This window comes from Hermetia illucens, chromosome 7, assembly GCF_905115235.1.
Source record: "Hermetia illucens chromosome 7, iHerIll2.2.curated.20191125, whole genome shotgun sequence".
In the NCBI taxonomy this organism is placed as follows: domain Eukaryota; kingdom Metazoa; phylum Arthropoda; class Insecta; order Diptera; family Stratiomyidae; genus Hermetia; species Hermetia illucens.
The window spans coordinates 9,364,785-9,378,571 of record NC_051855.1 but is presented as its reverse complement, the minus strand read 5'-3'; the positions used below and the strand labels follow the sequence as shown (position 1 = coordinate 9,378,571).

General features: G+C 45.2%; 1 protein-coding gene across 4 annotated transcripts in view; it reads left to right on the top strand.

The window, feature by feature from the left end:
• Nucleotides 1-9,136, top strand: part of LOC119660791 (adenosylhomocysteinase-like 1) — a 66,585-nt gene extending 57,449 nt beyond the window's left edge. For 3 of the 4 annotated variants that reach the window (XM_038069598.1, XM_038069594.1, XM_038069595.1), the window contains 9 exons: nt 6,744-6,834; nt 6,916-7,062; nt 7,121-7,293; nt 7,373-7,722; nt 7,790-7,942; nt 8,005-8,170; nt 8,249-8,495; nt 8,554-8,674; nt 8,801-9,136. In XM_038069598.1, the coding sequence (XP_037925526.1) occupies nt 6,744-6,834; nt 6,916-7,062; nt 7,121-7,293; nt 7,373-7,722; nt 7,790-7,942; nt 8,005-8,170; nt 8,249-8,495; nt 8,554-8,674; nt 8,801-8,807 (1,455 nt within the window). In that variant the 3' untranslated portion in view covers nt 8,808-9,136. Of the gene's footprint in view, nt 1-6,743; nt 6,835-6,915; nt 7,063-7,120; nt 7,294-7,372; nt 7,723-7,789; nt 7,943-8,004; nt 8,171-8,248; nt 8,496-8,553; nt 8,679-8,800 lie in introns of those variants that run through there. The other variant, XM_038069597.1, reaches the window with a different exon arrangement.
• Nucleotides 9,137-13,787: the final 4,651 nt, after the last annotated feature.

The following is a 13,787-nucleotide window of genomic DNA, read 5'->3' as shown; positions in this document are numbered from 1 at the left end:
ACCCTTAGTGTAGTAGTAAACTACTACAGGCTCCCCCACCACGACAAGGCGGTGTCCGAGGGGGAGTGCATAGAGCATAATCGAGGTCACTACCCTGGCTATAAGCAACCTAGAGGTATGCCGTGGTCCTCCCACATTTGGCATCATCCTCGCCAGGGCCATACTAGCAGTTGATGATTTGTCGCAAACATACCGCACATGTTGCTTATAGCTAAGCTTCCTGTCTATTACCACCCCCAAGTATTTGATGATCCGCTTGGAAGTGATGATATAATTCCCGATTCTAATACAGACGTAATTTCTCTTCCGGCGCTTAGTGATGAGAACCGCCTCAGTTTTTTCCTCTGCCAGTGTCAAACCAGAGCTCTTTAGCGAACTTTTAACAGCACTGATTGCCTCGCTTGAGTATAACTCAGCATCTTCGAGATGCTTTGCGACAACAACCAGCGCTGTCGTCAGCGTAACCCACCACTGTGGCTTTCCTCGGAAGGGCAAGATTAAGTACATCGTTGTACATGACGTTCCACAGTAGTGGGCCCAATACGGAACCCTGCCGGACACCCGCGGAAACAACGTATTCCTGGGGTCCGTCATCGGCGTCATACCAGAGCCTCATTTCAGTTAAATAATTATCGACGATAGCTGCGAAATTGGCGGGAATAGCAACTTTCGCAAGAGATTTCCGTATTAGATTCCAGTTGGCCGAATTGAATGCATTTTTCACGTCCAGGGTTACTACCATGCAATATTTGCTGGTACTACCCTTTCCTTGAATTGCATCTTCGGCTAAGCCAGTAACCAATTTGATGGCATCAATGATTGATCTCTAACCGCTCTAACATTTTCCCCACAATGTCCAAAAGACATATGGGTCGATATGAGGATGGTTCACCTGGAGGTTTATCAGGCTTAGGCAGAAGTACCAACTTCTGCCACTTCCATGCCGCTGGAAATATCCCCTCCGACATGCACGCTACGAACAACTCGGCGAACATGTCCGGCCTGGATTTCACGGCAAGCTTAAGGGCCTTATTCGGTACTACGTCCAGTCCCGGCACTTTATTGTCTCCTATTCTTGCACAGATGTACAACAACTCGTCTCTGGTGACTGGCGGAATGGCCGTCACATCCAGAGGTGGCTGGAATGTGTCGGTGTCCTCCTCTTGCTGGGGGAATAACCTCTGGATGATTTTCAGCAAGAGGGTGGGACACGTGATCTGCGGAGAAGAACGGCCCCTGAATCATTCCATCGCAATTCTATAAGCACTTCCCCACGGGTTTACGTCCGGTTCTGAGCAGAGCTCCTGGCAGGCTGATCGAAGACCAGCCAGTTCACCATACCACCAGTAGTTTGGTCTCCTACTGGGGAATGAGCATCTCCTAGACATGAACGCGTCACATGCTTTGGCGATGCATTGGGCCACATGGACGGCTCTTTCTGTAGAGTTGCCTGCTTTATAAGGTTGATCTAACCACACCTCTATGAAGGTCTGCTCATCCAAAAATTTTACAGACCAGCCTGAAATCTTTCTCGGTTTCGGGCATGATAGGTCTTTGCCCTGTGGCTGGATATATGTCTCAGAGAAGATCGCTGTGAGTGTAGCGTTCACTGACGCACCAGGACCCCCACCTGACCCCCCTTTCTGAAAGATGTTTACAGCACCTTCGTTAGCCAAAACTATATCCATCTGCGCAAAAGCTTCTAATAAACTGCGCCCCCTAGCATTTGATTCTCTGCTACTTCACTCAAGGGCCCAAGCGTTGAAATCACCAGCAATCACCTTTGGACTTCGTCCTCTTGCGTCGAGAACAAGATTATCAATCATTTCTTCGAATTCAGACAGTGTCAGACTTGGTGGGGGTTAGCAGCTGTATACATATACACCACTTATTTTGGCCCACACAAAGCCACTGGTTGCCTGACTTGCAGTACCTTGTATAGCCTGTCGACCGCAAGCCCATATCGCCGCTCTACCAGTCAAATCTGTGACCCATATGCCACCGTGACGGTGTCTATACGGTTCGCTTATGATGGCGATTTCCATCTCAGATTCGAACGTGGCCTGCTCAAGTAAATCCTGAGCGACCCTGCAATGATTTAGGTTTATTTGAATAAACCTCATTTTCTCATTGAGTGAGGGCCTTCCTAAATTCCGGACATTTACCACTTCCGGCAACATGCCGGTTATCCTGTCCCTCTTTTACTTCGCGCAATAGGCATTTGGGGTCCCTATTGCACTCTCTGGCAATATGACCTTTCTCCCCACACCTTCTGCATCGATCGGATCGATCAATGCTGCTGGTGCATGCCTTCGCGAAGAGCCCAAACACAAGGCATTTAAAGCACCTCCTCAGTGAAATTTGTTCCCTTAAACGGCAGACAACCCATCCAATCCGAACCCTTCCGGCAGCCAACAACATCTGTGCTGCCTCCGCTGGTACTCGTATTGTGGCCGTTTGAGTACCGCCATAGGCTTTTCGCAAGCCCACAACTGACTCCTCGGTGAGTTCTTTCAACTTGAATTGCTCCTTCAGAGCAGTACAAATTTCTTCTTTCGATGTTACTTCATCGAGATCCTTACATTGTATATAGATCTCATGTTTTTGGGCACGCACTGCGGCATTCTCCCTAAGTGAGTTTTTCACTTGAGTGCGAAAGTCATCAGTTTTGCCCACGCTGGATCTTTTCAGCTCGAACATGAGATCCCCTTTCTGGGTTCTTCGGATTCGGTTTACATTTCCGCTCAGATCTTTTAGGTCGGGATCCGCTTTGACCTTTTTGAGTATCTCCGCGTAGGACAGATTGCCCTTACTGGAGATAACAATTGCATCTGGACGGGTTCGCACTTTTGCTTTTCCTTTCGCTTTTTTGCTGGTAACTTTAGTCCATCCATCGTTTTCGCTGGTCTTAGGCTTCGCAACGCTGGTCGAGTTTCCTAGATTCGCTGTACGGTTTCTTCCTTCTGACCTGTTGGTGTTGGTTTTCCGAATGTCCTGTCCGCCTTTTTTTCTCTTAGGCGCCTGCTGATTATTTACAGAATCCCCCTCTTTTTCACGTACTCGCTTATTTCGCTGGAATTCGATGGTAGTACGGTTAGGCGTCACTTGGGTCGCTTGTGATACTGTTGGCACAGCGGGGTTCGGCGTGTCCTTATTATTCTTTTCCTCCTGTGATCTATTGTAGAGCACTCTAATAGCCCTCACCATATTCTTTATGGCTTGGTGCACGTTGTGCTTGTCCTTGATAAACTCGGACAGCTCAACTATTTTTGCCCCAAGCTGGGTGAAGGGCAATTCCTCCAGATCGGGACTCTGTTCCCTATAAGTGCCGGCAGGATTACCCCTTTTACACGGTCCTTCACTTTTGGCGTTTATTGACCTTGCCTGTACCTTGTCCTTCATCGTCTTTGGCATTGGTGGAGATCTCAAAGTTGATGAGCTTCTTTTGAATGGGTCTCTTCCTTGTTCCTGGAGCACCTCCTGCTGTCGAGCATCTTGAACATATGCGGTGGGTGTTGTCACGGTTTTTATCGTCCAAGGATCTGCCTTCAGTTCATCTTTGCTTGGTCTTGTTATTGGTGTTCTCGGTAAAGTCGTACTTCGCTTGAACACTTCCTTCTCCAGATCCAAATCACTTGTAGCATTATATGCCAAGGTGGCCAAGTTGTCCACCATCGAGGCACTGCGGTCGAGGGATATCGACGACCGGGAGTCCGCTTGCCCACTCCCAAAAGCCGCCGGTACTGGGGTTCCGAGCCCCTATTATTCCGCAACAGGGGACTAAGTCCACCGTAGAGCGGTCACGCCGGAAACCAAACTGGCGTTCCGACAAACCATTGCTGGCTTTGACGATGTAGTCTGTTGTAAATGACTCTTTCCATAATCTTCCCCATTGTATCTAGCAGGCAGGTAGAACGATAGGACGTTGGGTTTCCAGGTTTCGAAAGCAACACCAACTTTTGTATTTTCCACTGGACAGGGAATATTCCTTGTTTTAGGCACGTCTCGAAGATGTTGGCGAAAAAGGTCGGGTCTAGTCTTCACTGCCAGTTTCAAAGATCGGTTGGAGAAACATCCAAACCTGGGGCCTTGTCACAAATCCTAACACAGATTTCCCGTCGTTCCTCCACAGTTACTGAAGGTATTATGTCCTCATTTAGTTCGACAACCATTTGCCTTCCCCTATTTTCGTGGGGAGAGAACAGAGTGGTAACAATCTGTTTCAAGAGGCGCGGACAGGTCACCTGGGGTAATCTCCGCAGCCTTTTAATTACCACTCTGTAGGCCTCGCCCAAGGATTTATGTTTGCATGGTGACACAGCTGTTTGAAGTAGTTATTTTTGCTCCTCCGAATGGCTTCTTTTAGGCGGCCACGCAGTTGGCTCTGTGCCTCTCGACCATCGCCACTGGGCTTTCCCGTGAATCTCTGGCAAAGTCTCCTTGCCCGGAAACATGCGGTTCGCAAACTTGCAATTTCGTTGTTCCACCAGTAGTCTGGTTGCCTTCTGGGCATAGTAGCATTGCATGCTTCCGTTACCCATCGGGTGATTTGGGTGGCTTTCTCTCTAGCCGTACCATTCAGGGATATGTCGGGTTTGAGCGCCGCGGAAAACGTGTCCCCCTCAAAAGCTTTCCTCGTCCAACCGAGCATACCACCCGACATTCTGCTGGAATTCTTTTTTCGAGCTCGATCCGCCCTTGATTTCCATGCAAATTGCCTGGTGATCGCTGTGAGTATAGTCCTCACCGACATGCCAAGCGAAAGTGTACGAGGCCCCAACATTCGCCAGTAGCACGTCTAGCTCCGTGAATGCTTCGGGGGGAGTCCGCCCCCTCACATTAGTTCTCCAGCTGCCCCATTCAAGAGCCCATGCATTAAATTCGCCTGCTATTATGGTCGGCCAACGTCCTCTTGCATCCAAAACGAAAGCGGTAAGCATCTGCTCATACTCGGCGAGTGTAGCGCTGGGTGGGACATAGGAGCCTTTCAGCTTTGCTCTGATGAAGACCTCTCCCGGGTGCTCCATTATTTCCTCGAAGGCTTGTTCTCCACAAGCCCATGGCGCTGCTTGGCTCGTTTGGTCTGTGATCTAAATGCTACCACCGTGGTTTCGATATGTTTCACTTATTATGGCCACATCGGTTTGTGTTAAGGGCTCTCCTGTATTCCGGGCACCTGCTTCTGCCTGCAATGTGCCGATGATCCACACCCTCCCTCCCTCTGCGTAGCAGGCAATTATGGTCAGCTCCGCAGTTGTTGCTGATATGGCCTTCCACTTCGCATCTCCTGCATTGCTTTGACCTGTTATTTGGACTAGTGGGAGTTGAATCCTTTTTTCTTTTCGGGGTTTGCTGGCCTGTTGAGTTGTTCAGCTTTTCGCGCAGCCTCTTCCCCGGTTTCTCCCATTTTGTATTTTGAACACGTGTTACTTGAGTTGCGTGGTTGACTTTTTTAATCGACGGCTTCATCCTAGGGCTGGCCGTATGCCAAACGGATACCTCTTATCATCACCCTTGTATTCTGGTGAATGTTCCTGTGCTGCTTTATGAACTCACACAGCTCCATGATGTTTTTATCCAGGGCAATAAAGGCAGCTCCAGACTGATCGTTGCCTAAAACATTGTTCGGGTGATTCGGCGCCAAGGATTCTTTCTCATCGAGGACTCCAGCTACACACTTCCCACTGGGGGTAGCGATCGAAGGGGCTTATGCTCGTGTGGGACGGGATCTGCGAAGAATCGAGCTTCTTCCGGACGGGTCCTTCAATGGAGCGAGTTCCAGTCTTTCCCATACGTTTGTAACATTAGATGCCACAGTAGCCAAGGTTCCCACTACTGAAGCACTGCGGGCAATGGATATCGACGGCCGGGAGCCCGCTTACCCACTCTTAAAAACCACCAGTACTGGGTTTCCGAAGCCCTGCACCGTAACTTTATTCTCCTAATGTTCTTCCATCTTTGGTTTTATTTCTGGGTATCCTTCCCATAGCCAATTTTTATCCACGGATGTGCGTCTACTTCCCACCTACCCGGCCTGCGCATAAGCATGCCCATACATGCACATCCCACATGGTTTACTGGATGGCCACTATAATATATGGTGATGTGGCTCTTGTCTAAGAAACCTGTCCCTGTCCAACGCATCTCTTGCAACGCTATTACATCAGCCTTATATTGGAACAGGGTATCCGCTAACTGCTGAGGCAGAATTCAGTCTGTACAGGGAGCGCATTTTCCATGAGAAACCTGGGGGACCAGTTGGTACAATTTGTCCCGTTTTTAGGCGCGGGAGGCTCGCCTTCATCCTTCTCCGTCTGCAGAAAGAACTCCCAACGATCAACGATGTGTAGGTGGAGGTAAGGTTTAGTAGTAGAGCTGTGGGTGTTGGTTCACCAGGCGTTTCCCAGGTTTTATGCTCCATCGTGGGTACCAATCGACGTTTCGCTCTGCGAACACAGCGGCTCGGTGCATCGGCTGCTCCATTCTGCCCATCCTCCCATACTTGACTTTTCTCAGGATTCCAAATGTGTGAACCTGGTTTACAGAGCATAAGAATTAGCTAGGATACCTATCGGCGTTTACCTTCAGGACTACTACATGTTCTTTTCAAATACTATTAGTGCCTTATTTTTGTTACTTTCTATTTTCCGTTAGTGTTTCATTTTTCCATGTCGCTCCATAAAGGCCCGTGACGAAGCAAAGCCAATCTAACTTTTTCCTGTTTACGCTGGATATTTTTTTAGCAAGATACCAAACAATCAGGAGCTTTGAAAAAAAGTAGCCGGTACCGGAGTAGATCCCTCTCAGCTTCTTCAACAGATTCATATAGCTCAGGTAAGTCAATAAAATCGGCCCTGTAAGGGCACTTATGAAAACCTTTCCAGCACATTTGAACCTTAAATCTACCTTTCGCAGCCTCCTATACCGGAAGTAGTTCCGAAGATGATGACGTCTCACCACGGGAAAAGGTTCAAAAAAATTCGAAAAGTAGCTCAGACTTTTGTGTACGAAATATAAAACAGCATCAGTTTGGCAGGCGAGAAATTGAGATAGCTGAGCAAGGTAAAGTGTCCCTTTCCACGTTTTAGTTGAGATGACTCTGTTTTTTTCGTATTTTCAGAAATGCCTGGAATAATGGCGTTGCGAAAACGCGCCTCGGACGATAAGCCATTGAAAAATGCACGGATTGTTGGATGCACACATATCAATGCTCAGACTGCAGTCCTAATTGAGACCCTAGTGGAACTAGGTGCAACAATACGATGGGCTGCATGTAATATTTATTCCACGCAGGTGTGTCTGATACTCCAATTTGTTGGAAAAATAAAAGTTTTACTCTGGGATTGTGGCTTGTATTTTCGTTTTCTAACAGAACGAGGTTGCGGCTGCTCTAGCCGAGGCGGGCTACCCCATTTTTGCATGGCGGGGCGAAACTGAAGAGGATTTTTGGTGGTGCATTGATAAGTGCGTTAATGCCGAAAATTGGCAACCCAATATGATTTTGGATGATGGCGGGGACGCAACACATTTGATGCTTAAAAAATATCCTGCCATGTTCAAAATGGTGAAAGGTATTGTTGAGGAGAGTGTAACTGGCGTCCATCGGTTGTATCAGCTATCTAAGTCCGGAAAGCTAACAGTCCCGGCAATGAACGTTAATGACTCCGTCACCAAAACCAAATTTGATAATCTGTACAGCTGTAAAGAGTCCATTATTGATAGGTTTGTCTTGTGTTAATCCAAGCATTACAACTTTGGTATCGACTTTAGTTTTCAAATTTCTACTTAGTTTAAAGCGCTCAACGGATGTGATGTTCGGTGGTAAACAGGTGGTGATCTGCGGTTATGGAGAAGTTGGGAAAGGATGTGCTCAGGCCCTGAAAGGACTCGGTTGTATTGTCTATATTACAGAAATTGACCCCATCTGCGCTCTTCAGGCAAGGTACATGCAAAGTTTCTTAAAATTTCCTCTAACTCCTAACTTACTTGGTAATATTCTAATAGTATGGATGGATTCCGTGTTGTGAAACTAAACGAGGTCATCCGAAATGTTGATATCGTTGTAACGGCAACTGGAAACAAGAACGTTGTAATTCGCGATCATATGGACAAAATGAAAAATGGCTGCATAATTTGCAATATGGGTCATTCAAATACGGAAATTGATGTGGTAAATAGTTGGTTTTGAACTCATGCAAGTCTCTTCGTCCCCTGAATATTTATCAGCTTTGTAATTTTTTTAATATAGAATAGTCTTCGCACTCCTGATCTCACTTGGGAAAAGGTTCGATCGCAAGTTGATCACATTGTATGGCCTGACGGTAAACGTATTATCCTCTTGGCGGAGGGGCGATTGGTGAATCTGTCGTGTTCTAGTATACCGTCATTTGTTGTATCAGTTACATCAGCTACCCAGGCGCTTGCGTTGATTGAACTTTTCAACGCCCCACAAGGGCGGTATAAATCTGATGTGTATTTATTGCCGAAGAAAATGGGTATGAACTCAAAAAAATCAAGCATACTCGATGTATAAAGTTGTGGATTATATTCCAGATGAATACGTGGCAAGTCTTCATCTTCCGACATTCGATGCACATCTGACGGAACTAACCGACGAACAGGCCAAATACATGGGGCTGAATAAAGCCGGGCCTTTCAAGCCGAACTATTATAGGTAAGTATGTTTTTAAACCTCCATTATACAACTCCCCTCATTGACAGTAACTTTTGTCATGCAATGCATCTTATTTTCCGAACCTGGCCATGCGAATTGACCCTTCTTCTTCTTCTGTCTTTTAAGGTATTAAATAAATATTACCAGGAGAAGGGGGACAACGGACGATATTTCATTAACTGGAAGAAAACAATTATTGGCCTTAGTTAAAAATTTATTAACAGCAGGTTTACCACTGATTAAAAACAAAAGAAAGTAAAATAAATAATGGTAATGAAATTGTTATATTGAGACAATACTGTCTCGCTAGACCTAGAGTTGTGTGTGGTAATAGGCTACAATTATAATACACAATACAAAAAAAGGGCGTTCTAATGTGAGAAACTCTCGAACATGAAAGTCTACCGAAGTAAACCTCCCAATTGTACTGTCTCAGTACATCATATACATTAGGAATCGAGATAAAAATTTATTACATAAAAGTGCGGCGTAAATAATTTACACAGGCCACAAACTGAATAACTTACCTTGCTTTTGTTCCGTGCTTGTGTTTGTCTCTCCCTTCTTTAGATAATTTTCGAGCATTTCAGCTCAATTTTTAATTCAATCCTAAATTTTGATTGTATTAATTTTAAACTAAGAATACGAAACTTGAAATGGTTTATCATAGATCCTTATATATTTACAATTTGCATGTTTCCATAATTTTTCAAATTAATCTTATCTTAAATTTTACGGAAAGTATTATTCTATGATATTTGATAGAAACAATTTTAAACGACTTCTCTTCATCTCGGCATTGCCTTTAAGTTGATCCAACTGGAATTTGTGTTAAAAAGATATCGCTGTCTCAATTTTTAGTTTTTATTTTAATCTCGAAACACCTATCGAAAGTTCCATTTTTTTTTTATTTCTTCCTAAAAGTATTTTGGCAGGAATAAATCTATTCAAATTGTATCATTGCATTTATTCGCGGTTTCAATTTTAATTGTGATAAAGTTATTTTCTTGCTTTCACTTTGGTTAAATTTATTTTCTTCAAAATTTATTTGGAAACCTTCCGAAAGAAAATCTGTGTTTTATGTATATTCTTGTAATATATGAAAAGAGAAAGTTCCAAGTAAAGCAATCAGATAAGCAGTGATAGTTGTAATTAGTTATTATTTAATAATAATAAAAAATTTCTTTGAAGAATTTCGACTTTTAAATTGTGAAAGAACCTTTCAAATTGAAATAGGCTCGTGATGCTCAGTTTGAACCACGATAAGAAAAGAAACTAAGCTCGGTGTCAGTATACCTGAAGCAAAACATTTCCGACTAGTTTACTGATATAGGAATGAAATTGTTTAGCGAAAACAGTTTCTTTGTAGTCGAACTCGCCAAACGCATCATCCGGGAATCGAAGGAGCCAAATAGCGATCAGTTCTGCGTTTTCTTCTTCTTTCAGTTATTAGGAACCAATTCAAAATGACCAACAAAGTTAATTAAGTTTATTCTATTCTAGACGTTTGACGACTAATCGTGGATTTCTCTACAACGTGAACCGATACGCACTCCAGATTTTGTCATGTTAAGTTCGAAAGATAGTCTGGAAACATTTTTTGGTAGATCGACCTGTCTTAAGCTTTGATCATACGGTGAGACGTTTCGAGTGGAACAGTTTCTACAAACTGGAGTAGGCGTTCCTAGCAACTACGAGCAGATTTCGTAGTCATACCCGTTATTTGTGCCGAATTTGATGCTGACTTGTATCCTTTTATTCCCAAAGATATGAAAGTTAATACTTTTCGAAGTCCCCCTCGGACACCACCTTGTGGTTGGGAGTCTGTGGTAGTTTACTACTACACTAATTGTGTCCAAAAACACATCAAGATGGAAACAAAGGACCACTCTCCAAGTGGTAAGGAGTCACAGACTTCGGATCCAGCCACGACTTTGAGAAATCAGTCCGTGGCATGGATTTCGGAGGCCTCACCAGATTCATGTTCCTTACGGGGAAATCTGTGGAAGGCAGGCTCTCTATAATGGAAAACCTACACTCGGTGTCTACTGCGCGGTCAGCCAAAAAGGATAGTACGGCAACTTCCTTAATGAAAGGAACTGGAAACCTGATTACGGCCGCCTTGTCGGTGACACTGTTGCCTCTTGGAAACGAGAGAGGAAGGTTCGACAGAAGGAAGCATCATCCGCATAGGAGATGGAACTACAGGCCTTCTCCTCCGTCTCTACCAGGGAACCCTGAAGAAAGGGAAGCTAGTGATCTGGATGTTACTAGTCTAATTCCGGTATGTGGAAGCAGATCCATCCAACCTGGACACCGTGAACCTGGGAGGGCTCCCAGCCGACGACAACGGAAGGCATTCCGAAACAAGGTCAAGTTTCTTGAGAATGAGGGCTTGCGCGTTGCTATTCCAAGTGTGGCGATGTCTAAACAAATCGGACGCAAGAAAGCGGAACTTTTTGCGGAAGATGAGGACGAGTTTGTTACCCCGGTGACATCCACACTGAACGCAGCAGACTTTGCAATTAGCGGCGGTTCTCATATTAGACTGTATTTATGTCTGCAAACATAAGAGTTAGTCAAATTAACCTGCAGCATGTCAAAGCCTCTTCATATTTACTGGCGGTAAGGGTGGCAAAGTAGCAGACTTTTCAGTTAACAAACGTTTTCATATTAGTAAGCAAGGGTGAGTTAAATTGACTTGCAGTATCCCAAAGGCTCTTCCTATCTACTGACGACAGGAGAGTCCTTATATATTTCCGGCTCAACAGCCATGGGTTCGTTTTAACAAAATCTGTGGTATTGGATCAGTTAAGGGCACTTGGATGGCCTATTATTATTATTCTGTTAAGGGAAATTCACACCGCGTCCTTGAAGAACTATCAGTGTATCTCAAGCAGGCCTATAACCGTTAGGAACTTTAGTATGTTCCCTACTTCTACATCTTTCAGCCTTGCATCTGGTAATAAGTGTTCTCCCAGATGCCTCGATCTACTTTGCACAAGTGCCGGACACTGTCCCAGGACGTGTATAGGATGGCCTAAAGGTGATAACTTGTATGCAAAAATTCATCCATGCAAGAGTCAGTTTGTTTCTGACCATAATATGATAGGTTCGACACCCTTCCTACGCGTTAGTCTTCCAGCAGTCCTTTTGACTGTCCGGCTGTTGCTTCACCCGCAGCATTCCAACCATTTCCAGTTAAAATTGTTCGTGCATCGAGCCATGCGAATTTTCATATAGACAACTCTTAGCTCGATATTGGAACCGAACAAGTATATTGGGACAAGATGTTTGGTCGATCAGAGTTAGATAGAACACTTGACTGTTTTTAAGGTTTTGTTTGCAAAACAAAACCTTATTAAAATCGCTTCAATGTTTGTCTATCCGTCCGTCTGTCTATCACACGCACTTTTCTCTGAAACGGCTATACCGATTGGCACGAAGAGGAGAAGTGAGAAGTTGGGAACTGTAAACGTCCAGACATGCAGTGAGTGATATCCTTCTACGTTTAGATTTAGGAGGGTGGGGCCCATACATGCAAAAGGGGGTGCAATTTTTTTTTTCACCGAATATAGTCATGTTGGGTATCAAATATCGATTAGTACTTTTCGAAGCCAGTCTTAGTTTTAAGATTTGTTAAAAAGGCTGCGAGTGGGAGGGGTGAAAAGTGATGATTTCTTTAGCGGACCCATTCTCAGAAATTACCCCATCGAAAAATCGGAAAACAATCACGAAGCTGCCTCTATATGGTGCCCAGGCCTCAAAATACTCTCAATACCGATATCTGCTCAAATTATGTTAATAATGGTATATTACCATATTTTTGGCGAAATTGAGTAAAAAGCCCCCTTAAGTTTATCCCAGAGTTATACAAGCTGGTAGTGGTATAGAATATAATATGATATATACATATGTATATAATATACTTCAGGCTTGACGCTCCTTAGCAAGAAGGGCAGCGGGGATCACTTCGGCGATCACCATCACGGCCGGTTCAGAGACAATGCGGTACGCAAACGCCACCAGCAAAGTCTCTAGACTTGCGCGAGGCGTTTGCGATATACCTCCTTGTTAAGAGCGCCAGCCCATACCTCTGCGCCATAGAGCAGGACAGACTACGTTGAACTCATCAGGAGACGTCGCCTGCTGGACGTAGGACCCCCAATGTTTGCCATTAGCCTACTTAACGCCGAAACTCCAGCTGCAGCCTTGTTCGCTGCTGCTTTGGTTTGCTCGAAAAAGCTCATTTTTGAGCCAAGAGTCAACCCGAGGTACTTTACTGCTGATTTTGACTCGATTATCGACTCGCCGAACGATATGGGACGCAGGGTCGGAATTCTCTTTTTAGTCAGGATGACTACTTCGGTTTTTTCCAGTGCAAGTTTGAAACCATGAGTAGTCATCCATCCGCTTACCCGTCGCATCAATATGCCGAGTCTGCTTTGCGCCTGTTCGACAGTGCGTCCAGCAATAAGCGCTGCAACATCATCTGCATAGCCGACCAGGCGCGACTCTTCTGGCATGTCGAGTTTAAGAAGACTGTCATAGGTAGCGTTCCAGAGTTCCGGCCCTAGAATGGATCCCTGTGCTACCCCTGACGTGACCTCCATCTTCCTTTGACCTTCTAGTGTTTCATAGAGCAGGGAGCGGTTCCTCAGATAGTCCCTCAATATCCGTAAGAGATAGTTCGGCACGTTGAAAGTATTGTCTAGTGTGCCTAGAATGTCTTTCCATCCTACGGAATTAAAGGCGTTTCTTACGTCAAGTGTTACAAGGAGCATCACCCGTCGAGTTCGGCGGCTATCTGCCTCTGCTCGTCGAACGGCGTCCACGACTTGCATGACAGCGTCAATTGTGGATCTCCCTGCTCTAAAACCAAACTGCCAGGGAGATAAATCTCCGGCCGCGCATATCGCTTCAGCGAGTCTACTTCTGATGAGCTTTTCGAGCACTTTCCCAGCAGTGTCAAGCGTATGCGGTATGAAGACGGCAATTCGGGATCGCCTTTCCTTTTATGGATCGGCGCAAGCCTCGTAACCTTCCAACGAGCAGGGAAAATGCTCTCTTTCAGACAAGCGTTGAATGCGCCGAGCAGTAGGTCTGGCCGGTG